At 38.6% G+C, this 25,664-nt stretch overlaps 1 protein-coding gene across 1 annotated transcript in view; it reads right to left on the bottom strand.

The window, feature by feature from the left end:
- The window catches only part of ARHGEF3 (Rho guanine nucleotide exchange factor 3), a 106,933-nt gene that overhangs the window by 79,271 nt on the left and 1,998 nt on the right, over positions 1-25,664 (bottom strand). Inside the window, 1 exon segment of the mRNA XM_053954015.1 lies at positions 15,871-15,966. Within this exon segment, the coding sequence (XP_053809990.1) occupies positions 15,871-15,966 (96 nt within the window).

Raw genomic sequence — 25,664 nt, 5'->3', positions numbered from 1 at the left:
ATGTTGTATAGGATCATTGTGGTCAATTTCTGTGTTGAAAAGTAGAACACTCCTACATACCTTTTCAAGAGAGCTGCGTGATACTTTCACACCTTGCTCTCAAGGATATGGTACTAAGCCAGTCAGACAAGGAAAGAAATCTGTTTTTATTAAGCGTGATCAGTTATAGAGGGCTAACTTGCAGCATAATGGTTCACTGAGCGAGACTGTTCTTGCTTGAAAGGTTTCACACTGAGTGACAAGAGCCACTCCTGCAATCTCTGTGCAGACAGAGCAGAACATCTTATCTTGAGCTTGTAACAGGCCTGTCACCACCAGAGCTAATAAACTAAACTTTTCCAAGTGGATGCAGCCATGCCCATGACTTATCTTCAGCATGCAGTAACTACCTCTCTTGGAAAGTCAAATTATACCACAATTTTCTGTCTCCATTAGTTATGCCCTCTAGCATATCTAAAGGATTAGAGGCTGTTGTGGCAAATTCCACTTGCTACTTTGTCACATACAGGTCAATAACTTGGACAAAAATCTCACCAAAGATTAAATTCTGCAGTATCCTGAGGCCCTGCTCAGAATACAAGCAAGTATTTTATGATGGCATAACTAAAACATGGACAACAGAAATTCTCCCACACATTGTCAATTCAATAAAGAACAGAATATTAAGAAGCAGAGAGAAAGTCAGAAATTCACAGAACAATGCAGTCATTGAGGCTGCAAAAACCGCCAAGATCATCAAGTCCAAACTTTCACTGACCACCACCATGTCAATCAAGCCACAGCACTAAGTGTCACATCCAGTTGTTTCCTGAGCTCCTGCAGGGATGGTGACTCCACCCCATCCCTGGGCAGCCCGTTCCAATGCCAACCACCCTTTCAGTGAAGAAATCCTTCCTGATGTCTAATCTGAACCTCCCTTGATGCAGCTTGAGGTCATTTCCTCTTGTCCTCATCACGTTATCAATAACAAAACCTTTCATGGGATGTTGCAATATTTATATCAAGCCTGAGGGATAAAGAAGCTTCGACTTTTTCAACCTTTCACCATTTCTAGACATTTTACTTAGAATTTTTTTAAATCCCAAATCATGATACTTTGTCTTTTTCCTTTGACTGTTATTTTGAAGACAAGCATCCAACAAAACCTGGGAGAGAACACCTACCATCTATTAAATTACCAAGACCAGTAACTACAATAAATGCAACCAAATATTTGACTCATTAGCTGAAACATCTGTAGTGCATGTGATATCAGCATGTGATATATAGATACAAGTCATCAAGATCAAACTATGTAGCTTTTAGATTTACAAAGACATTTTTGCTTATAAGACTTTCACCTGCATTACTAGCAGATTGTACACCACAGGGGCCCAAATAAATAATGATTTCACCTCCATTTCATCACATTTCCATCTGCACAGTAATTCCTATTAAGTTGCATAAATAATTCTAAGAGCAACTATCAGCCCCTGGAGCTTAGAAAACTGCTTTCTCCTCATATTTAACTAAGTGCTCTTCATTCGTATTCAGCTTTAACATATTTTTGTAAAACTCAAAGACAATTACCAGAGTCTTGTAAATATTTGCTAGTTTAGTTTTCCTTTTTTTATCATTAGAACTTTTCTTTGTGGCCACAAATCCCCAGAGTACCAAAAGTATTTTGTGTTACTCCATGACAGTGAAGCTACCATATCAAGCCCTGAAATGCTTTCAAGTTTCAAAGTTTATTCACATCATAAACACCAGACTGGCCCCCTTTGTTCTGAATGAAAGTGAAATAAATATGAACATGGCAATTGTATGCACAAAGGCCAGTTTACAAGTACAAGGAGAGCTAGATTTAACAACAGTTTCAGGATATTTAATTTAACACTGAAAAATTTATTTCTGAAAAAAGCAGAAGAGTTTTTGAAGGAAATTTATAAGTCAACAAATACTGACCTCTACCGTGTGACTTGTGTGATCCTGACCTTTATTGCACAGTGAGGTCAGAAGGCTACTAAGACAGTGTTTATTAACAGTATTTGTCATATGTAAATGATTTACATAATTCTTCAAGATAAAACTAAGTTATACTTCCTGAGCAGATTTTATTCTACAAATTTGGCTGAAGAAGTTTCTTTACAACACAGAACATTTGAAGCCGGTGACTTCTATTTTACACTTAACATTTGTAATACTTTTCATTGGTCTTTGGGATGATACTTCTGCAATACGTTGAAAAAGTGTTTCTAGTCTGAAACCAGACACACCTGTCAACATATGTGGGGTTTTATGCAAGAGAATGACTTTCTATTAAGTAAGCAACCCCCTCATACTTTCACTGAAGGGACAGTTAACATGAGATGCAAAAGCAAAATGTTTTCAGTTAGTTATTATCACAGCTGGGTTCCCGTGGGAACATTTTCTGCATCACTGTTGCCATAGTAATTACTATAGAAACCCTGAATGCAATGGACTCAAACCTGTTCAAACTGTGGTACCATTAAAGCTCCATTCAAAATATCCACTCAGGAAAGAAAATGTTCGCTTATATCTACTTTTGTCAGCAACAAGTTAGGTTTTCTACTCTCTTCAATATAAATACACTAACTACATTTATTTCTGCCCAAGACCATTTTACAAGGGTACACAGAAAACCTTGTTAAAATAATTTTCATATGAGTACAGAATCCTATATTTTAAAATAACATTATATCAATGATGGCTCTTAAATTGTTTTTACGTTTTGTCCCAGGTCAAAGAACATTCCTTAAAAAGTACATTTATCAGTAGGAGATATCTAGAGCTAGTTTTTTTTCCAAAATGCATATATAAGTATATATTAAAAAATAAAATTTATTTCTATGGATACATACACTCCTATGTTTTTTTCTTTCCTTCTTGATTACAATCCCTGCAAAACCAGGTATTAACACATGAAGTGAGGCACAGAATGGGATTTTGCTGTAAAGCAGAACAGTGATGAGCCACCAATGGAGGAAATTAGTAGCACTTGCACATCTGCACACACAGTTTTGTTCTTTATTTCCATCATGTCTTGGTTTTTTTCCAGACACTTTCCGTTGTTACGTTTCCTCTGAAACTTTTAATGCCATGCCTTTAAATTAGAGCACATTTATCTTTGTTTTCACTCTTGCTGATAGCTAATGTATTTGTGTTTCAATGAGGTACATTAGAGACACACACTGAAATATTTAATTATAAAAACTGAAAATCTCCCCAGTCACAAACACAAAAGAACAGACTTTTTCAGTCTCTATACAGAAAGCACTGGAAGACAAGGACGATATCCCCAGTCACTACAGCAGCTGAACTAAGAGTCAAACCACAAGGGAAGAAATCAAACAGATGTTGATTTGATCAATGATGATGCAAAAGTATTTAACATTTCCTTTATGGCCATGGATACCAGAACTACTGTTGGTAACCTAGGTGAGTGATCCTACTCCTTTTGAATACTTAAGTACGTTTCTGGACCCAAGCTGTTGGATTTTTCCCAATCACTTACACTATATCTCTTGATTAATAAAACACTATCTGTGCTTTCAGGACAGCATTTTTCATTTCCAAATGCATCAAAAACAATGTTTTATGAACAACTGATGTGAAAAGAGTTCACTTCAGCTGATACTCTCCCCACCTCCGACTGAAGTGGGGGTCACACATCCTGAAGGATTTCAGGCTGCTGCAGGATGCACTGAGAATGTTATCTTAGAGCCCTCCAGGCAGATCTCCCAACCCTGACAACTTCAAACCAGGAAAGAAGAGATATGCAGCGATTTGATGAGTCAATCACTCAGGAGAAGTGACACAGTAATGAAGGACAAGTTTGCAATTCTGATGTTACACGATGGGCTCTTTGTTCAGGGTAAACAGTGAAGATAAAAGCTGCTTTCTTCCAAGAGACCGAGGTGGCACCAGAACGGGGTGAAGCAGCACTCACATGGCATGGGGCAAGATGTGACTTCATGGTCACAGCCAGAGCTAAAGATCAGAGGTTTAGCACTGAGCACACACGGTGACAGCAGAACCCCTCCTCCTGCTGCAGGCAGACTGTGCTGGGACAGCTGAGGAAGGTCCTTCCATGGCAGCAGCCCCAGGTTGTGTCCCACACCTCAGCACTCACCACCTCGGTGACCCCCTGCCATGACAGGGCTGTGGTCAGCTCAGGGCAGCCCTTGTGCTGCTGTTCTTCACCAAGGACGTGAATGGCCACGCTCTTTGGGGGCCTCTCTCACCACACCAGTCCTAAGCAGCATCACTCACCTCAACCACACACAATTATACTAAAACTGGAGCTCATTTGCTCTGGCATTTATGTCTTCTAAAAAACGAAACTGGGCAATGAGTTCAAAAGTTGCTGGCAAGACTAACAGCACAGTCACATGTCATTTCCTGAGGAAACCAGGCTCTCTTCAAACCACACACTTGCACCTTGCTGCAAGTCTGACTTGCTGATGTGAAAAATGCATATTTTATGATTGGCTTTTCACATATATTAAAATGAATTCTATATATGTAATGTTAGAAAGTTATGCTGTATTAATTCTCTTAAGTAGTGTGTTAAATATAGTTTTAGGTTATAATATAATGTTAAAATAGAAACTCTGAGATGTACGATTTTTTTTTTTACTAGCTCATAAAAAAAGGAGATAAGATATAGGAAACTTCACACAGAGAAAACAGCAACACGAAAACCTGAAGAGTTACTGACTCCTTATTGGAAAAGACAAACATTCTTCCACCTCTCCGTCTTTATGGAACCACCAGGATTAAGGGGAAGAAGTTGACAAAAACCAGAAAAATTCTTAATTTGCAAGGAATTTATGCATCATGTATGAGATATGAATATGCAACAGGCTACTGCTTTTAAGGGTTATTCCTTTGTTCGCACTAACACCCGGACATCCGTAATTCTTTGCTTTTTATTGCCTCGTAGCGTCCTAATCCTCATTGTCCAAATTTTTATTGCTCTAATTTTATTACTAATAAACTTTTTAAGATTTTAAAAAACAAGTGATTGGTGTTTTTCATACTGAGGTACTTTGAAAAGCAAAGAAAATGGTTTCAGAACTCCAAACTGCCATGTCCCTTGGTGTCCTATTGAGAAAGATAAAAGTTTGGGGAGTTACTTGGTTGGATCCTTAAATTCAAAATGTGTCATAACTTTTATTCTTCAAGTAAATATATGGAATAGGGAAAAAAAAGCTTGTTCTTTAAATTTTCATAAAGAATCAACCACCCTACATGGGTAGAAATGAAATTATATTTTGGCCAAGTTCATAAAATTGGGTGGCTCTTGTCAAGAAATATTTAAAATTACTAGCAAGTGAAAAATATTAAATATTAAATCTTATCCACAGAGACAAACATTAACACAGTGTCTGATATGTAAAAAAAAGAGATGACCACTAAACTCAACTGCACTGTGAAAAAATATGCAGAAAAGAAGCATAATAGTATTTTTATGTCATCTTTAAATGGAAACCAGATCAAAGCAGTTACATCTTTGCTTTAGCGGAATATAAACAGTTGCAGTACACTTGTAATGGAGTTCTACTGTGAGCAAAAGCCTCAGTTAACAAAGAAAAAAAAGCCCTATAGTGCATCTGAGATGTAACTGATTGCTAAAAGGCTATTAAAGGCATTAAATTACCATAGCAGACACTCTGGTATCAGGACTGTCAATCTTTGCACATTAATTACAAAGCCTAATAGACAATTAACGCATAATAAAAACTGGGTGTAACTACGCTTTTACAACAGCTTCACACAAAAACCTTTCTGTTCTTACAGAAATATCAAAACATGTACAAAGTACTGTGTAAAGAACCTAAAATTTTAGATATTTCATTTCCAAATAAATACAGGCACTTGAATAACTCGTTTTACTACACGAGTTAGCACTGTAAACAAAAGAAATTCACGTGCTTTGTTAAAATTTCCTCTTGATTAAGTCTCTAACAAAGCAAGACAGCCGGCATCCATACTGATCCCGAATCTTGCCCTGCAGCACCGCAGTGTTGTTTACCTGAGCAATTTCTAAACTGCTGGGTTAGGATGAGAAAACAGCTCAGCATTTTCTCAGGGGAAACGCAGCTTGTTGCTTCACAAGGCTACACACTATCCTCATCTATTCACCTAGCCGATGCAAAATCCTAAATCAACAGTGGCCTGATGATGGATTAGACAGTTTTGGAGACTACCAATAGTAGTCTATTCCTGACTGGACAAAAAATAGTATTTTAGTCGCCAATTAAAACAGTTTGACTTGAAATTGGCAAGGAAATAATACTCAGGAACTTTGATGGGATTTAACACAAGACCATTTCCTATAACTAAGGACACCAGAGATTCAGAGTCCGAAACAAGTTTTTGCCAGTTCTGAAGTCTTTGGTCAATCTTCCTACCTGCCCTTTGTGACAATTATGTTTTTCTGTAGGTAGAAGTCAGTTGCTGAAAGGCCTGAGGCAGGAGCATGGAAAGACAAAATCATGATCCCATCCTACCTTTATGAGAAAAACAAACAGCTGAATATCCATGGCTTGTGTTCCTCAGGGAGACAGGGACAGCTGCTTCAGTTACATGAAATTACACATTAGTAGAGGAACATAAGAAATCACTATTCTGTTTATGACTGCAAAATTAGCATATACAATTTTTTCGAACTAAGTGTATGGAATCAGGGGACATTTCACAGTCGTCTTCTTGCAAACAGGTTATTTAGGAGCTGCAAAAGAAACCTGCTCAACCTGACAGGAGAAAGCTCTGCAAAGCACACCTACAGACCTGAAGGACACTGCTAGTCAAAGAAGTCCAGCTGTAGCCATACACACACACACTATGAGCAAAACCAGACACTTATAATCTTCAGAGAGGAAATGCAGAAATGGTTCTGGTGCTAAAAAAATTACCTTTTCATTACCTTGATACACTAAAAAACTACCACGAAACCAAGTATTGTAATATCAAGTCCTACAAAACAAAAGACCAACACCAGTAGGTGGGAGAAGTTTATCAAATAAATTTCAATGGTTAATGATAAACTAATTTAACCCTCTAAATCCTATTTTTTCTCTCTGCTTTCTTCTTCAGTTGTATGCAGATTAGTGGATATTTCCCACAATTTTCTTTTTTGTTATGCAGTGCCCCCATGTCAACACAGCACAGGGGAAGAAAACGAAAGAGCTCTTTGGGTCAGTTGCTAATTTAGATAAAGGAGGATATCCGGGGGAAGGAAGAAAAAAAAATCTCCAAACTTATGAAATCTGACGGATGGGACAGAGAAGGTGCTATATACCAGGATAGATGCAATAAAAGCATATCATTACCTTCCCTGTCTGCACTTGGCTACAAATCCCTTACTGATCTGTAGGTGACTTAGCAACTCCCTCGCTGCATTGAGTCAGGGAACAGCAGATCTGAGAGGGAGGGAAACATGCTTAAGCATGCCCAGGTACAACCTGCCAGATCTAGCTCTCTGTAGTAATAAATAATGTCAGTAAATAAAGTGTCAGATGTGAATGTATCTAAAGAACAAAATTGCAAAGAGACATCAGTTTTTAAAAATTGAGTGCAACATCTATCCTTTTTTCAATCTATCTAGTCACATACAACTTGCATTTAAACTGTGGAATATAAACACATTATATAGCTTTCAAAATAGAGTCACATTTATCTTACTGTTTTGTACAGAGTGGGGCTGGGGAGACCCCAAGAGAGAAAAACTGAGAGCTCCTCCTTTTTGGTGCAATTTGCGACAATTAATGAGTCTTTGAAACAAATCTTCTCTACACTCAGAAGCATTGTAGCAATTGAATTCACTTTTTAAAAAACAACTATAGAATCCATTTTTTTAAATTAACACATAAATAACTGGACAGCTCATAAAACAGTCAGCTCATGGCCTTCACCACTGAGTACAAAGCCTGACAGAAGATGACAACAAACCACCTCTATTCCTGCCAACACATTAGGTTAATTTTTAATTTATGCTTCTTATAATAATTAAGTTCAAATTTGGGAAAGAAAAACAAGTTCTTCATACTAACTAACACAAGAGGATATTCTGAAATATTTGCAGGTAGTTTTCTATCATTTATTTTTAGTGAGTTTCTGTTCATAATGACCTTAATATTCCTATTCACTCATATTTTCTCTTTCCACATCAAAAGAAATGAGGCTGCTGAGCAATTTCCTTGTGTAGTTATAAGGCAATGGTATGACAATCTAATACAGAAAACATGCCTTTTATGTCCTAGAGATTTGCAGGTGACCAAATGTATTTAGCTTGAAAGACATCTTCAAATCATTGTTTCTTACAACACTTAGCTATTGAAATTTTCAGGGCCCCACAGGAAAACGCAGTTAATTTAACCAGTTCACATAACCTCCAGCCTTCCTTCCCCCACGAAGGAAAGATCAAATTACAAATCACCCTTTGTTTCTGACCTTCTGTTTCTAAATACTGCAATGTGTAAATATTCCCAAAGAAATACCGTTTGTGTTCCTTAAAAACTTTATCACCAGCTCCCTCTACAGCCAGAGAATTAACTAAGCATATGTAAGAGTTACTTTTTTGGGGGGAGGGAGGCAAGAAATGTCTTCCTATCAGTATTAGAGTATTAACTAGAAACTCAGCTGTAACAGATGCTGAACAAATGCATGAAATAAAACACACTGTTTATAAGAACAGATTCTGGAGTCTTAGTGAAAAGGAATCATGACCAAGGACAAGAATCTTTAGAAAGAGAAGTAGGGTAAGCATACAGGAAACAGATGGTTACCAGTGGTAGATCACTGGGTTTTGGGTTTTTTTTTACATAAAAGAGTCACACTTCATATAGACACATGCATCCACACAGAGAGAGAATCGAGATGTTTCAAAGTGATTATCAGAAGCTCACACTCACTGTCCCCTGCTCTGCCAGGGAGGAGCTGCACAAGAAACTGCGATGGAGATGGTCAGGGCAGCTGGACCAAGCTGGCCACAGGGATAATCCATAGGCCAGGAGGCCATGCCCAGGGAAGAGGGAGCTGGAGGGGGCCGATGGCTGCATGGGGATGGGCACTGGTCAGTGACTGCTGAGCAACCCTACTGTGCACGGCTCTTTTCTCTGTCCCTTCAATTGCACTGCTACTGCTGGGAAAAGCTGTAATTGTAACAAATAGTGTTGAAGTCTTGTGAATTCCTTTAGTGCTAACTAAAGCAGGACAGTGCTGAGTCCTGTGTAAATGTGTGCAAGTGCACACATTCCTGCAGCCTTAAAGACCGTGGGCCTGAGCAACGCTGATAAGAAGCTGCATCTCGGCCAGACCACGCTGCGGTGCACTCAAAGAAAAGATACTTTTTTTTTTTGGAGGACTGTGATCAAAAACGGTTGATTTGAGAAATGGAATGTTCCCCAAATGACCACCAGAGACCCTCTAAAGATGCCTACTCTACATAAATAAGCTCCAAGAAGTGATTTGAATATGCAAAAGAATTCATGTGAATGTTTAGCATGTATGTATGAGTCTTGGGAAATGTAATGAATATGTACAAGCTACATAGATTTAAACTAGCGTGTTAGCTAGTGGGTTAGGCAGAAATATCCCCCTCAGCTAAAATCTGGCACCTAAAATAAAAGTGATGCCTCTTCCTAATACTGAAATTACAGTGCTAGAGAGTTTTATTTCCAACTTTTGGTGACATTACCATTGTCATTAGTTAGGGGTTAAGCCATGACAACTATGAAGGAGGGAAAGCAGTGTTTTCCTTTACTTGGCTTGTTAACATGTTTCATATTTTTCAACAAGAAATTTGGACCATTTCTCCAATTTTTGTGGGTTTTTTTCCCAGAAGATAATAGAGAAGGAAAAGAAAATACATCAAGATAGTGCATATCTGAATGAGAAAATGAGGCTCTATAGCATGAATTAGAACTAAGACAGATGACAAATTTCATCCTTGTTCTAAACTACACAAACTCATTTACTTTATATTTGCAAGACAGCACTGAAGGAGATGCTTTCATCCTCTATAATCATAATTTCAACTTAAAAATGACCAAAACCTGAGTTAGGGATGGTGAGGCCTCCTTCCATAGTGTATTAGTTACTAACATTGGTGATCCAAGCCTAATCACCTGTGTTATTTATCACCCTGATAGCATGCACTTCTCTAATTCATGGAGGGGGGGAGGGAGGGGAAAATGAAAGCAAGTTTAAAAAATTTCACATACCAAAATGTGAAAGCCTGGTTCCTTATTAAAAGCTATATAGATTCAGCTTCTCAGTACCAGTGATTCCTGTTCCAGCCAAGTGAGTTACTCACACTGTCCAAAGTGACATTTTCTGTTAAACTTGTTTTTTAGATTTCACCATGATAGCCGATAGAATACAACAAGATACTTTTAAAAAACAGATGGACTGACACATGTTTACATTCCTTTCCTACATCAAAGTAACTAAAAGTTACAGTTTTAAAACATTCCACAGCTCTTTAATAAAGAAATGTATTTCACTCCCTCTATACAGTCCCTGTGAACACTCAATTTATTTGTCAGAGTACAAAAACCTTGTCATCAGCCCATGCACTAACACACATTCATAAACAAAATACCATTGAGGGCAGCCTAAAGATGTCATTACCTTTTACTTGCATAAAAATTTCAGACATTCAACTGGAACCAATCAGGTATTTCAGAAATGTTTGTTGTAACTCGCTCCCTCAGCTAACAGCTATAATAAAGAGATATGTAACACTAAAAAAAGCAGGTAGGACCCAATAGAGTCATAACCAAGTATTCAGCAAATGTTTTTATCAACAAAAATTATTTGCAGTATGACCTAATCACATGTCTTACATATCTTGTAATCACATGTACAAGATGCAGATTACAGCTTTATCCAGGAACCTAGTGAGTGATAATCTTTCACCGAAAAAATAAAAACAGAAAAATGAACCCCCTGCAAAAAAACCACCAAGCAGTAGCCTTACTGTAAGGTGTCTTTTAAACAAGTAATTAGTAACTCACCTCTGCTGCTATGTCCTTATGTGATCCCAGAAAAAAAGCCAAGGGCAGGATGGGAAGGGGGAAGGGGAACGGCCAGAGAGGGAGTGGGCACAGCCATTCATCCGAACCAAGGCTGCCACCTCGTGGGCTTGGGCCGGGAGCAGCCCCAGCGCTTTTCCTTCTCAAGGCAAAATCAAGAGGTTTTTGATCCCATCCAGGATGAGGAAATGCAATCCATACTTAGTTTTGCAAGACATGATGACTGAACATATGTTTAAACTTGTACTTGCCTCTGGGGCATATTTTCTTCAGCTACAAAGCCCATTTCATGTTTGCATGAGGCAAAGTCAGCAGTTGGTGAGTGTACTTACTTTAACCATTTCAGCACATGCTCATCTCTCACTGTTTGTGGGTGTGCTACAGAGCCTCATGAGTCACCCTCTCCATGTCCTAGTCACTCCCCTGGATCTTCAGCCACTTCCTTTAAGGGACTGGTCTCAGGCTGCAAGTCCCAGTGCAAGTGATTCCCTTGTAACAATTTTCAATTCTACTACTCCTTTTATGGGCAGAGAAGTACTTTAAATAAACTAAGCAAGTTAGGTAAGATAGAAGTGATTTCATATATATGTACAGTAATTATTTATCTGCTTTATTAAAAGTAGTTGGTCATGACTGTTATCTTATGCTAACTATCCTGAATATTTTTTGGCTTTCCAAGAAAAGCATTTTCTCTCTTTGTAATAAATAGATATAAAAATAAATAAATATTGTAATACTAGAAAGCAACTAATTCTCTTGCAGATAAGATTAATTTTATCCAGCTATCTGAAATGTTAATCTGTAATTTATGGGGCTTCCTTTTTGCACACACTGTAACCTTGTATTCCCTGAACATGCATGTGCCTTTTGTAATCAAACATCTGCAGTTAAACTGTGCTTGACTGCAGCCAGTTTAATTCAGTTCTTCAGGATGACTCATTTCTACTGATTAAACAAGGATATAGGAGAAACAGGGAAAGTTGTGAAACTTGTTTCTCTTCTTACTGTAATTCCAGACACATAATTCTTCCTTCATCAACTAGCAGCTGGCAAAAGCTGCAACAGAGCCGTGATGATTTATTGTCACGAAATCTGACTTCCCACACAAGCTACGAGTCAGCTTGTGCACTTGTCTGTCTCTGAGGTACAGAAGGCAGCAATTTAGCTACTCCATTCTGATCCTCACTGAGGAAGAAGGGCTGTGTGATTAAAACCACAGGCATTAAGGTAAGATCTATGTGGTTTCTACATTGTTCCTTATTAAGTGAAGATGCGGATTTTCAGCTGCTCACCATTCCTTTCCTTCTTGCTTTTACTCAGTCATGGGGATGTCAGTTCAAGTATTGTTTTAATATCAGTTGACTCTGTTATTTCTTTTTTGTTATTGAACAGATGAACTTATATAAAAAAAAAATGCTTCAAATACAGGTTGTACAATACTCCAAAATAATTACTTTTTCTATACCAAAGAGTTTCCAGACACCTGCACACTAAGATATGACAGTGAGCTGTTCTTTTTCAATGTGTGCTATGATGGAGCTGGGTTTAAAGTCAGTTTTTGCAATATCTAAATTCAATATCTAAGCATGTCTTCCTTCTCACTCTATGGACTAGAGTTTAAATAGCTTCCCTTCCCCACAGTCACCAGTCTCAGATTAGAAAGGAAAGCTGAAACAAAAACAGTTTGCTGCAGCATAAAACAAAACCAAAAATGATAAGATGTTACAAAGTTTCTGTCCTCAAACTCAGTTTAACCTAAGTCATAAGTACACAGTCAGAATGCACTAGAGTCCACACATAACAGTGCTTGTTTGGTTAGTGCTAAGATTTATAGATTTATTTATTCATAACATGGACAGTTTTCAGAGAAATTTTGTCTAAAAGTGATTAAAATGCTGTCATAGAAATAGCAGAACACTGCATACTTCATAAGGAACATGGCAGAGTATTTGGAGACAGAAATAGAAAGCCAAGGCACCAAAACTGTCATGAGACACCCAGAACCCAAATTTCAATTATTAGTTTTAAAAAGATTAAATACTTCCTGACTTAATCCTAAATAACCTGATGAAGGAGGGACTAGCAAGAATACATCCAGCCTAGAGGAAGCATGTTATAAAATCCACATACAACAACAACACCTGGAAAGTTTCCAATTCTCTTGCACATTTGTTTTGAAAAACAACGTGCCAGCCAGCTACTTTCACAGAAAGCCTGGATGAATTGACACAGTTCCCACTCGGTCCCTAATCTTTAGTTCCTTTCTCGCAATTTTCAACATGAAGACACTGAGAATCTGCCAAATCAGGAGCTTCTACAATTTCAAGGCTCTCAAGCCTTGATTGTTCAACACTCTTCCACATCAGCTCAGACAGCTGATATTGCTGATGTTATGACCATCCACCAAATTCCTCCATCTTCCTGCTTATCAAGAGCAGCTTAATTTGGTTCCCACATGAACTGTGCCACGGGACCCTGCAGTTATCAGACATTCACAGCAGTCACACTTCTGCTACTACCAGCATTCTTCTGCTACTGTAATCTTGTTTAAGTACGTTGGGAGGGAAAAGAGCAACAGAACCAAGTGAAACATTGCAAGTTAGAGAACTCAATTAGTTTTTCATCTGGTAGATGCACCAAACTATGCAGATGCAAAACACTGATAAACCAGAATGGCAAACTTGGTCAATGGCTGTACAAGGTAACTGGAGTTCAGTCAATTATTTACTCTCCCCTCTGTTTCTAGGGGGCCTTATGCAACATCAAAGCCTTTTACATGCATTGTAAGTGATGTTTAAATGCTAGATAAGGTCTTGCTCAGGGCTTCTCTCTGTGGATGCTTTTGACTTAATTGAATATATTACCCTGTCACTGTATACTCTTAACAATAGACATTTCTAATCTTCCTATGACTAACACCAGTCCTTACCAATTTTTTCCTTACATTTTCATGAAAATAAACTCAGAGCCATCAGAATGTAAATAAGTTCCAAGAATCAGACAATGAATAAACAGCAATAAAAGAACAATGCAGTAAGGCAGTGCACCATTGCACTTGATTAGGCTGAGAAAAATAATGTTCATTCAACTGTAGTATTCACAGAAGCCCAGAATAAAAAATAGTATTTTAGAAACCTAACCAGACATGCACCACGCTGCTATTGATAAAGTCCTCCCTGGGCCTCCTTATCTCCAGGTTAAACAACCTCAATTCCCTCAGCTGCTCCTCATCAGACTTGTGCTCCAGCCCCTTCCCCAGCTCCCTTGCCCTCCTCTGGACACACTCCAGCACCTCAATGTCTTTGTGTAGTGAGGAGCCCAAAACTGACCCAGGGTTTGAGCTGTGGCCTCAGCAGTGCCCAGTGCAGGGGGACAATCACTGCCCTGGTCCTGCTGGCCACCCTATTGCTGACACAGCCAGGATGCCACTGGCCTGCTTGGCCACCTGGACACCTGGGCTCATGTTCAGCTGCAGTCAGCCAGCACCCCCAGATCTTTTCCTGCCATGCAGCTTTCCAGCCACTCTGCCCCCAGCCTGGAGATGCAGGGGGCTGTTGTGACCCAAAGGCAGGATCCATCTTTACCTTGTTGAACCTCACACCACTGGCCTTGGCCCATTGACCCAGCCTGTCCAGATCCCTCTGCAGAGCCCTCCTACCCTCCAGCAGATCAACACTCCCACCTAACTTGGAGTCATCTGCAAATTTACTGAGGGTGCCCTCCATCCCCTCACCCAGAGCATTGATAAAGACATTAACCGGAACTGTCCCCAGATCAATACTACAAGCAGGATATAAAAACCAGCAAAAGACATCAAACAAAAAAAGTGTTTGTGTCAATTTCCCACCTCTCAATAGATTTGTGAGTCAGGAGGGAAGCCCACAGTTCTTCCTCCTGCCCTTTCATCCAAAGATTTTGTTGAGAATGTTCCAGAAGAAATTTTTAAAAGAAACTAGTTTCAGGTACTATGATGCTGTTAGTTTAATATTACATTAAAACCAAAGCAAAAAAAAAAAAAATCATTTGATTTCCTGACAGCATGCAACAGGAAACAGAACATTCATTTGCTTTCTTTAATTCTTTAGCTTTTCAAGAGTATTTCTCAGACAACAAAAACAACATAAGGTAGGTTTTTGTCCATATGGGTCATGATTCCTGTCATAAATTTACTGCTTGTTTGCCACATGGTAAATAAATAATGTAAAAAAACCCTAGCAAACAGCAGCAAGTAAAAACCAGCAGGCTCTCAATAAAAGGCTCCTTAACTCAGGTAGAATAGTCTGAAAGCCTTTCCAATACCCTGTTCCCTTCATGAAAAAGGTGCTAGAAATTGCATGGTCTGCGGCAATTTTCACCAAAAAAATTGTTACGAAGTGTAACCATTTGTCCACGTCTACCCTTTAACATTGCAATTGCTTTTTTCCTCCAGGACAGAGTAATTTTTTTTCTATACACAAACTATTGACTTTGTAATGTCTCCCAGGGCAGGAATCTTGGGAGCCTCAGAGCACTGAAGGTCCTGGTAGCAGCATGGCCCAGCATCCCAACAGCACTGGGAGATTAAAACATTTGCCATATGTGAGAGATTCCTTGAGCACAACTGCTGCACTGCTGAAATGAACAGGAGTTTTTCCACAGCCCATCCCCCATGACACCCTCTACCATGTCATCTGCTAAAAACTCAAAACCAAAATAAAAAACTTCCATTTTTCCTTCTCTGTTGTTAAATAATGCAGACTTAATGCATCAGTTAAATAATTAGTTTTCAAACTACATCTCCCAGTATTGCTACCTACTAACCTCTTAGAAAATTAGAAGTAACGCTTACCAAATTTTTTCGTGTTCCATTCCTCCTCTGGCACACTGGTTTATTACAGCAGGGCTACTCATGGTAAGGGCTGAGCTTTCAGAATTCATTTTTTTTCTACAAAAGAACAACATCAAAAAACAAGATAAAATGCTATTTAAGTAAAGATTGTGGTTACTAATTAAGTAGAAAATGGAAACTTTAAGACAAGAACTTTTAAAAACCAAATACAGTATGTTTTACTCATTTTAGTAGATGTCCTACATCAATGTGATTAATTGGATGAATACACTGAGAAGGATTTGGCAGTTTTATGGACTTGCTAGTTATGCCAAACCTAACACTGATTGTCTTCTGTTTACTTTTCTGAACACATGCCAAGAGAGTTGATGTCAGCAAGCCTGTAACCAGGGTGTTGTGCATCATGGCAGCTCTGTTAATTCAGAGCAGCAGCCACAGCCAGCACTGCTGTGGAATGATACACACACACAACATGGGGGAGAAAACATCAATTTCTAACATGTAAAGATGTACAGAAGTTTTTCAGTATGTTTTAATAACTTAAGTTCATACTTTGCCACTTTGCAGAAAATAAGCATTCATGGCTGAAGTCCCTCTCTAAAACAGCACAGACATATTCCAGCTGCAATAGCAATTCCCAAGTTACACCACCTACAAAAGGTCTATATGGTCAAATAAGTTTCCAGTAAATGACTTGCACGGCAAGAACAAATGAAAACTCTACATAATGCAAGTTAATTCCACCATGAAACAGTAATCATTTTTTAGTAACAGGATCCACAATGTTAACCTGAAACTTCTGAGTCCTATAGCTTCTCTACCCACTCCCACTGTCTTTTAAGGGGAGGACGATATTTATAGCTGTCAGTCATCTTATTCAACTTGATTTGACACCTAGTTTGTATTATGATCAGCACAAGGCCCAACTGATTAGCAGAAATCAGCCTCAACTGTATATGAATTAAAACCTACTAGTATATAACCAGAAAATAAGCTGTGCTTCGCCAAGATAATAATCTCTTACTTTTTTCAAATAGGTACAAAGAATCATTAAAAAGCTGGTTCAAAATCTGGTGAAACCTGGGTCAAAATCTGACTTGACACATTTCAGGGACAGCATGAAAAGCTGAGTACAGGGCACACGTCCCATCACTGGCAGGTAGATAAGGCCAACCTGCACAAACGAAATGCTCTGAAGAGAATGCCCATCTTGATTTCAAAAGTCTGCCCATGCAGGAGTGGATAAACAGCCCTGACAAAGCCCCTCTGTGAGGGCAGGAACAGAGATTCAAGTGGATAATTTTAGAAGAAATTAAAAATAAGAGAAAACAAACAAAAATGCCACAAAGAAAAAAAAAATCACCAACATGAAACCCCCACCAAACAAATCCACACAAAACCCCTTTTATTTCTAAAAGTGGTTCAAGCAGCAACACGTGTTGAAAACAAAATTATTACCTGCCTCTATAGTCTATAATGGCACAGGAAGAAAAGAGTTTTTCTTAAATACATGTTAAAACAATATTGCAAGAGTCCATACTTAACATCTTCTGCAGAGTTCTCCTTTCTGAGGCAGCAATTTCCTAACCTGGGGAAAGCCCAGATTCTTCAATGATCACACAAGTTATGGCAACAAGAGATTTAGCTCCTCTTACAGTCATCCATACCAGTAAGATCAAAGGTCCAGGGCAAGGTTAGGAGGAGTCCATTAACTCCCGGAGTTGTAAGGTCAAAGATTCATATTACAAAACCACAAGGTTGCCATTCCAGAAAAAAAAGTACAATTTCCACTGTTTTTTAGTGAGCTGGTACTAGAGCAGTACTAGCTCAGCACTCTCCTCCCCACCCTTGGAAATATCCAAGCCAATACTCCATACATATCTATGCACTGAGGCTTCCACACTCAAACTGCAGCAAAAGCAGAGGCCAGAAGTGAAGAAGTTACTGTATAAAAGTTATTATTTTCTATGAACAATTGATGATAAAGGTTGACATAGATCTAACAGAAAATAAATCAAATATGGCATTAACCTAATTTATGTTCTGAGATGGTTTGCAAAAGAAAAGCACAAAGTAAAACAGAGAGGAATACATCTTGTCAAACTCCTCAACTCCCCCACGTTCCCAGCCTGATATCTGAGAACAAGAGCAGCACACTGTGCACCTTGTGTGACTTTTGTCTGTATCAGCTCCTTCCAAATCACACTCCTTGGTTACTGCCTGTGGAGATGGAGGGCACTGCCAGGGCTTGGAGGCCACCTCAGGGTTGCCAGCCAGCAGCTCTCCCCAGCCACACTGGAGGTGGGACAGCAGGGAGTCACACAAGCTTCGGGGACACACGTTTGTCACACTATTCCTCTCAACAGGTCTACACAGGTCCTTGTTCACTCTCTACCAGGAGCAATAGGCAAATAAACAGCTGATCCACACAATACTGTACAGCTTTATGGCCTTTTCAAAATACCAAAGGTTTTTTAGTTTCTAAATGGCAAACAGAAAACTGGTATCTGTCAAAACTCTACAAAGCCAGGGATACCAAGTATTACCACTACTTCTCTTACTTTCTTACTTTAAATTATTTTCTTACTTGAAAGTCATTTCAAAGAAAAATTCTCAACCTGTAGACTCTCTCCTCACTCATGTACCACAGAGTTCCTTAAGACCTTTCTTGAGAATATTGTTTTAAGTAAAAAAAAAGTATTGAAATATGTGCAAGGGGAATATATTTTTCAAGCATTAAGAATATTTTATGGACATATTTCCAGTGAACATACTGCTTCAGTAGGTCTAAAATAAAACTGGGGTTTTTTTGTGAAAAGAAAATTGTAAGGCTTATACTCTCTAAAAAATATTGTTCATATTCAAAGTGAGCCACACAAAATGAAAGCTAAAATTAGCAAAGAAAAATTTTGTATATGTTTAAAAATATATATATGCACACAATCAGAATACTACCACTAACCTCAGAAATCAGCCTCCAGTAACAAAAACATCTTAGAAAATGAAATGCAACTCAAGAAGCAAAAGAACAATGTTCAGAAAAACATACACTGTTCACAGGTGCCTCTTTCTGTATCACCATCCAACTCCTGTTTGGACTTGAACTTTACGGCACAGGCAAGGTTCATGATTAGACTTGAAGGGGGAAAATAAATCTATCATCTTCCCCCTTAATAACTTGAAGCCAGATGCCAAGACAAGTCAATGAATATTAATTTAAGAGACTGCTCAGACACATTCTGTTCCTCAGCCTCTGCACACTGAACCTTGCCTGTTCCAGAAAAGGGACATGCTCTTGGATTAGGTGCTGTCCTGGAGATCATGCTGTGCTGTAATAGCAGGAAGTGGGCAAAGCAACTTCAGAACAAAAACATAGCAAAACAATGCCACAGAGTTTATTTAAAGCAGCTAAGTTTATCTCTGTCTTACTGAGGAAACTTGAAGAAACATCCTTGCTGGTTTTGATGAGACATCTGAAATTCAGGATACTTTGTCTTCTATGACCAAGCATAGGTTGCTTAACACTAGAGTCCCCAGAGGGAAACATGAACCCTAAAATTCTCTTATGTTATCTCTTCTATGCTTCCATTAAAAATATTAACTCTGTTTATCTGAAGCCTTATCAGCCCACCTGCCTTAGAGCAGATTCTTACATCACATAATGGCAGAGAAAAGCCTAGCAGAGGTAAGCCACCAGCTCAAATACTGACAAGTGTGTTAAATTTAAGTATATTTTATTCATTTGTATTCAATTTTGGGAGTTCTGCAATTGCCCTTAAGTGGACAAAAACAAAGCTGGGGGAAAGGCTCTAGTGTAGCACAGCACTGAAACCCCTGAATACCTGCACAGAACAGCACTGCAGGGTCTCTTGAACAGAAAAACATGAGAAGGTTCAAGAAAAGTATTGAAGTCACAACATCCCACAGGCTCAAACCTGACATATCTGGAAGAATGGGGTAAGTATTAGCCAATCTTGTTAAAACTGATTCCCTATACAAAGCTCATTTTCGTCTCTACCTTTTTTTCCCCTCCCCTGTGTTACTAAGTGTAGATACACTTTGATCCTCAGGCTAAAAATATTTTTTGCCTTTCCCTCCACACCCTAGTTGTATCTCTAGACAAGATATTCACAGTAGCGGTAGTTAAAAAATAACATCATTCAACAGCTGTTCGCTACTGTTAAAGCAAAATAATTAATACCTTCTGAGGAAACATGTTCCCACAGTTCCTCACCCTCACTAAAATGCTTTGCATTGTTGAAAAGTATCTTAGTTGATAAGAAAACCGTGAGAAAAAAAAATTTCTGAACTCTAAGAACCCTCAACGCAGAAACTATTATTCTTTTTAATGAAAAAGAAGGCAGTAGCATCACTAGGTGATGGGCAATAATGTGCATCTACTACAAGGAAAAAGATGCGTTACCCACCATCATTCTCTGAAGCAAATGTCTTTATGCCCACAAAGCCTGAAGAGCTGATTACCAGTCAGCAGGTTTAGTATAACATCTCTAAAGAGGCCATTCCCATTTCCTCACTAACTGCCTGAAATCTGCTGTTTCTCGTGAATGACCAGATTTACCCTTGCATTGCTTTCTGAAAAGCCACCTTTCCACACCCAAAGTCAGCAAACAAAAGTATCTCCCATCTCGATTGCACTCAGCTCCCAACCAGCTGCCGCCTTAGGCAAACAGTTTGCTAAGGGGCACATTTAAACATTAAACCAAACTTCATTATTTAACTGCATAACAACAAATTCTATAAACAATATGTTCTTCAGATTGTTTTTCTAAGACTCTCAGGTATGGCAGCTGCAAAACATTTTTATGCCACTACAGCAACACTTCAGTGAAACCAGGTGAAAATTCAAGAAGCTCTTGAAGAATATTTCAAAGTAGCAGCCAGTGCTGAGAATTCCACTCTGTATGATCACTTCAGTCCAAGTCATCCATGCAGCATACCATAAACTACACACACACCATGGCTATTTCAAGTTTTGACCTCAATGAATACATGTGGTATATTATTACTTACTGTCTTGGAGTCTTTAAAAATGATGCTCTAAAGAATGATGTTTTGGAGGACCTTTTCAAATATCCATTTTTGGGAGTTTTTACTCCTGTTCTGAAGCTATCCTATTAAAAATATATGCCTTCTGTCCTCTTCAGAAGTGCAGTAAAATTTTATATAGGTACTTTACAGGAGCATATATACAAAGATATTTGGAGGCAGCAGTTCAGAGAACCACAGATGCTGCACATTTTGGTGAATCTGCCAGAACTCTTCATGGTGACAGAGAAGCAGCTTTCAAGTAATGGAATGATCCTGCTTCACAGCAAGTGCTGAGTATGGCTCCCTCTCCCATAGACACACAGTTGCTATAGACAGTGAGACAGTCCATCCAGCATATAGAAAAGAAAATGTTTAGTTTTGAGAGAGCATGAATGTTGTATTTATTCTCAGCACAAAGGACGTTAAAAGCTAAAAGACAACTATTAAATAAATAAATAGATAAAAGTTCATTCCAGGCTGAAGCCAGAGCACTGACATGAAACACTGCTCCATGCTGGAGAAATACAGTCCAATACGAGACAACGCTGTCAATAGAATCAGTCCTTTGGCCAACTGAGCCTTAGCTCTTTTCTCTAAAAAATACCAAAAGAAATGGAAGGCAACCAATTACATTGTAATCCAGCTAACATTACCGTCAATGAAAGCCCTTGGAGAAGTTTCCCAGCATCAAAGAGAGAACAGGGTTACATCTCAGACAGCTTTCAGAACCAGGGTAAGAAAGAACAAGAAATAATCGAGAATGCTGGTTTAGTCTGTCTTGCACATCAGCATTTTAAATAATACTGTCCATTACTGCCATGAATAGAGGAGCAAGGACTCATCCACACTCTCCAATCTGCAGTTATCAGGAGCTGCCAGTGGTTTCAAGTAAAATTTGAGCAGTGCACTGCACAGTAGGGAATGTTTGTGAGCTTTGTTGTCACTTTTAGGCACAGTAGTTGATTGCCGTATCAATTTTAAAAAATTTAAGGCTTCAGTACTCTTGTATCTTAAAACATGCAACCAAACCACTCATCTGATTAGGACAAAATTGAACATTATAAAACACTTGCAAAGACTTCAACAAAGCATTTCAAAGAGAAGGTTTAAAATGCAGAAGGATACACACAGTAAATGAAATATACTGTTTAAGCAGAATACACAGAGAACACTAAGTACTATACTCTATTCAACACACAGGTATAAAGAATTTTTTTGTGGTTGATGTTGAAATTACGTATGTTGTCCTAAAACAAATCTGTTTCTCTCTGGACTAAAAGATCCAGATGTTCCTATTTCAAGTCTCTGGCTTCAGCACCAGACAGCAAACAAAACAACCCATCCCTTCTATCAGCATGCAGGGAGATTTCTCCAGCACTGCCCATTGCTCTACCCTTTCTTTACCCCTCTCCAAGTTTTTACTTATTTTCAGCAAAGCAAGCAAACAAAACACATCAGTATAATAATGCAGCTTCCACTGGAGACTTAATGCTAGCCTTTGGTCAGTTTACCATGCAAAAGGTTATCTGACTTTTATCATAAACTATGATTTCAAATGCAAATACAACTACTTCTAAGCTAAAGAAATTGTATTGTGTTTTGCAGTTGACACTATGCAGAAAAACAATGTTGAGATGTCCTTTCCAAAGAATATGAGTATTTATGTTCTCAATTTAGTGACTCATACAACCAGCAATTTGAGATTTATTTAACACTATCCTCCTCAAACTTCTCTATTTGAAAGCAAGCACTAAGTTTCTATTCAAAAGTTGTAACAATAAAACAAAGTTTTTTCTATGTTTTTTTAATCTAGATTTTATCTAGAGGAAAACTACTACCAGAACCATCTTTTTTGCTGTTCTGTGAAGAATATTAAAAGGACTGTACAAAACTAATTCAATTTAAGGAACAACTTACTAAACAGAAAATATGCATTTTCTGAAACTAGCACTGAAATTAAACATTTTTCATGGTAAAGGCAGACTCAGAAAAACAGTAGAAAAAAGATACAGCATGCATGCCCATTATAAACTTAATGCAACCACTGTCCCTTTTCTCCATATTCTTCTCATCGTTTCAGCATATTCCTACTTCTCTCATAATAAAGGGGTTAATTCCCAACAAAAATACAGTAAGAACAAATCAAAACCAAGAGAAACACCACCACATTTTTCCCTTTATGAGAATCACCACTACCAGGAAACGGCAGCATGTTAAAATTTTATCTGCCTGGAAGGATACCATATTTTCTACCTAAAATTATGATGCTTTTAGCCTACTGTCTTAATAATCATAATTATTTTATTCAGGATTATTGCACAAGTCAATACAATTCAAGTTTGTCAAGTTTGCCTTGCATTTATATTCCTGGTTATTTAATACATTGAAAGGCAGACAAAGAGTTGTATTGCCCTAAAATTGAATCTTTACAGCTTTTCACCTGCAATTGCTAAGCACAGTCAGAATCCAAATCTACATGGGAAAGTTTTTAGAATCCAAGCCTACATGGGAAAGTTTGCAAGACCACTCATCCACACAACAATCAACTCACTTGAGCAAGTTTTTTTTTTTTTCTTGGCTATTAATTACTTACATCTATGGAGCATCAACAAATGTTAACTTTGGCAGCACCTACTTCTGTAGGCAAAGCATTTCACCTAAGAACCTCACTATCCTCAGGGGGATGTCAGGCCTGGGACACCCTCATCACTGCACATGTCCACACAAATGGGCTGGTGCTGCAATTCCTACCTGCCTTTTTTAACCTCTCCCAAGTAAAGGCTATACATAAGGAGTCAGTCACCCCCAAAATACACCCTGTCCAAACAGCTGGTTGTCATCTTCAGGAAATAGGTGATAGTCCTGACAAAACCTTCTGAAGGAACACTACATAGGCACACTGTTGTATTTAAAATAAAACCAACAGGATTCCTGGTACAGTACACACAGTGTAATGGACATACTCTTCTCTTCATTATAATACTGAAAATTAATTTAGGAGAAATGGTGAAGTGTTTTAAATAAACTAAAAAAAGCTGCACTTTAACAACTAAAATATCTGAGAGATGATACCAGCAGAGCAGCTGTTCTTGTTCTACAGAAACCACACAAGTCCAGATAATTCTTGCCAGCTTTCCAAGTTTATGCAAGCTTCAGCGGTGTAAAAGCAAATAAGCTTTTCTGAATGCAAGTTGTACCTCACATTGATTACACCTGCAGAGCTATGAGGGCAACTAGAGGACTGTCAGGGTAATTAACTCTGCAGAAAGGGAAAAAGAGCAGTAGTATGGGGCACCTTTCTAGTTATATTTCTGATTGCATATATAATGATTTAACACAAAAGCCCAAAAAAAACCTCTCATCGTAAAGCTTCTACATTCAAACAAAGTTCAAACAATTTTTTTGGAGGAACTGCTACATTTCACTGCTGGCCATACCTTCAGTCACTGCCCTTAGCAGTGGTCTGGGTAAGACATATGTTACTGCAAACGGCCCCCTCCGGCCAGGCAGCAGCGTCCCCTCGGGCTGCTGAGCAGCCCGTGATTAGGAAGTAAATGAATGTACACACCCCCCCGTGTTTAGGTATTTACTGCCTGATCCTTTGGCCTGGAACCCTTTCAGCTGATCCCGGGCTGTGGCGAGCACCGACGAGTTAATCAATGCCCACATTTGGGTACGTGACATCCCTGCACGTTCTAGCCCGGCTGGCACTGGAGGGGAGAACAGTCTGCGTGCGTTTGCACATCCCCTGTGTTACATTTGGGGTGGAGACCACCACAGCCACATGCTAAATAACCACGTATGTCAGAATAGTTACTTTATAGCTGTTATAGTCGTAAGAAAAGCAGGAGGTGCCTGTTAATCACACATTAATGAAGCGTATTTACCAAGTCCTTTCTTTTCCAATTTTTTTAGATACTACACTACAGTAATTTTACACACTCCTAAAGACTTATGCAAGACCTCAGCCATTTGTTAATTCCAGATTTCATATGACCCGAACAACTGGAATGCACAACACATCCCCACAAGTTGAGAGGCACACTTGGGTAACAAAGCAAAGACACAAAGAGGCTAGTTGAGTTAAACAAAATAGTCTTCCACAAACATATCATTCGCCAGTTTCCCTCCATATTTCACAGGAATTAAATGGCAACAAATTATTTCTCCAAACACAGCTCTCACTCATACACTGAATATAAGTTGTCTTCAATAAAATACAGCACCTACACAAATTCCAAAAGGAGACACAAATTCTCAAAGGAGATTGTTCAAAAACCTAAACCACTGAAACATACAAATAAAACCTCAGGATAAACAAAATTTAAGATGTCAGGTTAATTTTCTTTAACACTTAAAGGAAAAATTTTAAGATAGGAAAAAAGAAACACTCGGGAGCTTTTTAACACAGGAAAAAAGCTCCTGAGTCAATATGAAGGTGTTACACAAACTCCCCAGCAGAAGCAGGTGTCACCCACTTCAATTCAGGAGCAGCAAAACAAAACAGTTTTGTTTAAGGCCATGTGGTCTCACTTGCCACTTGCTGGAAGCAACTCCACATAATACACCTCCAAATTATGTGCACATACGACTCCCACAACTTGGAATCATGCCAGAACAACTGTCTACACAAAAACAGTCCTGAGAAGAAGTGAGCTATTCAAAACAGAGCGGAGGTCTGCGAGAATGTGCAGGGAATGATACTGAGTGTTACAGTGTCTTCACGGGTCACAAGGCCTTGTCAC

This window comes from Vidua chalybeata, chromosome 12 (genome assembly GCF_026979565.1).
Source record: "Vidua chalybeata isolate OUT-0048 chromosome 12, bVidCha1 merged haplotype, whole genome shotgun sequence".
Classification (NCBI taxonomy): Eukaryota; Metazoa; Chordata; class Aves; order Passeriformes; family Viduidae; genus Vidua; species Vidua chalybeata.
Note: the sequence above shows the minus strand (reverse complement) of the source record. Positions and strands in the feature narration are given on the sequence as shown.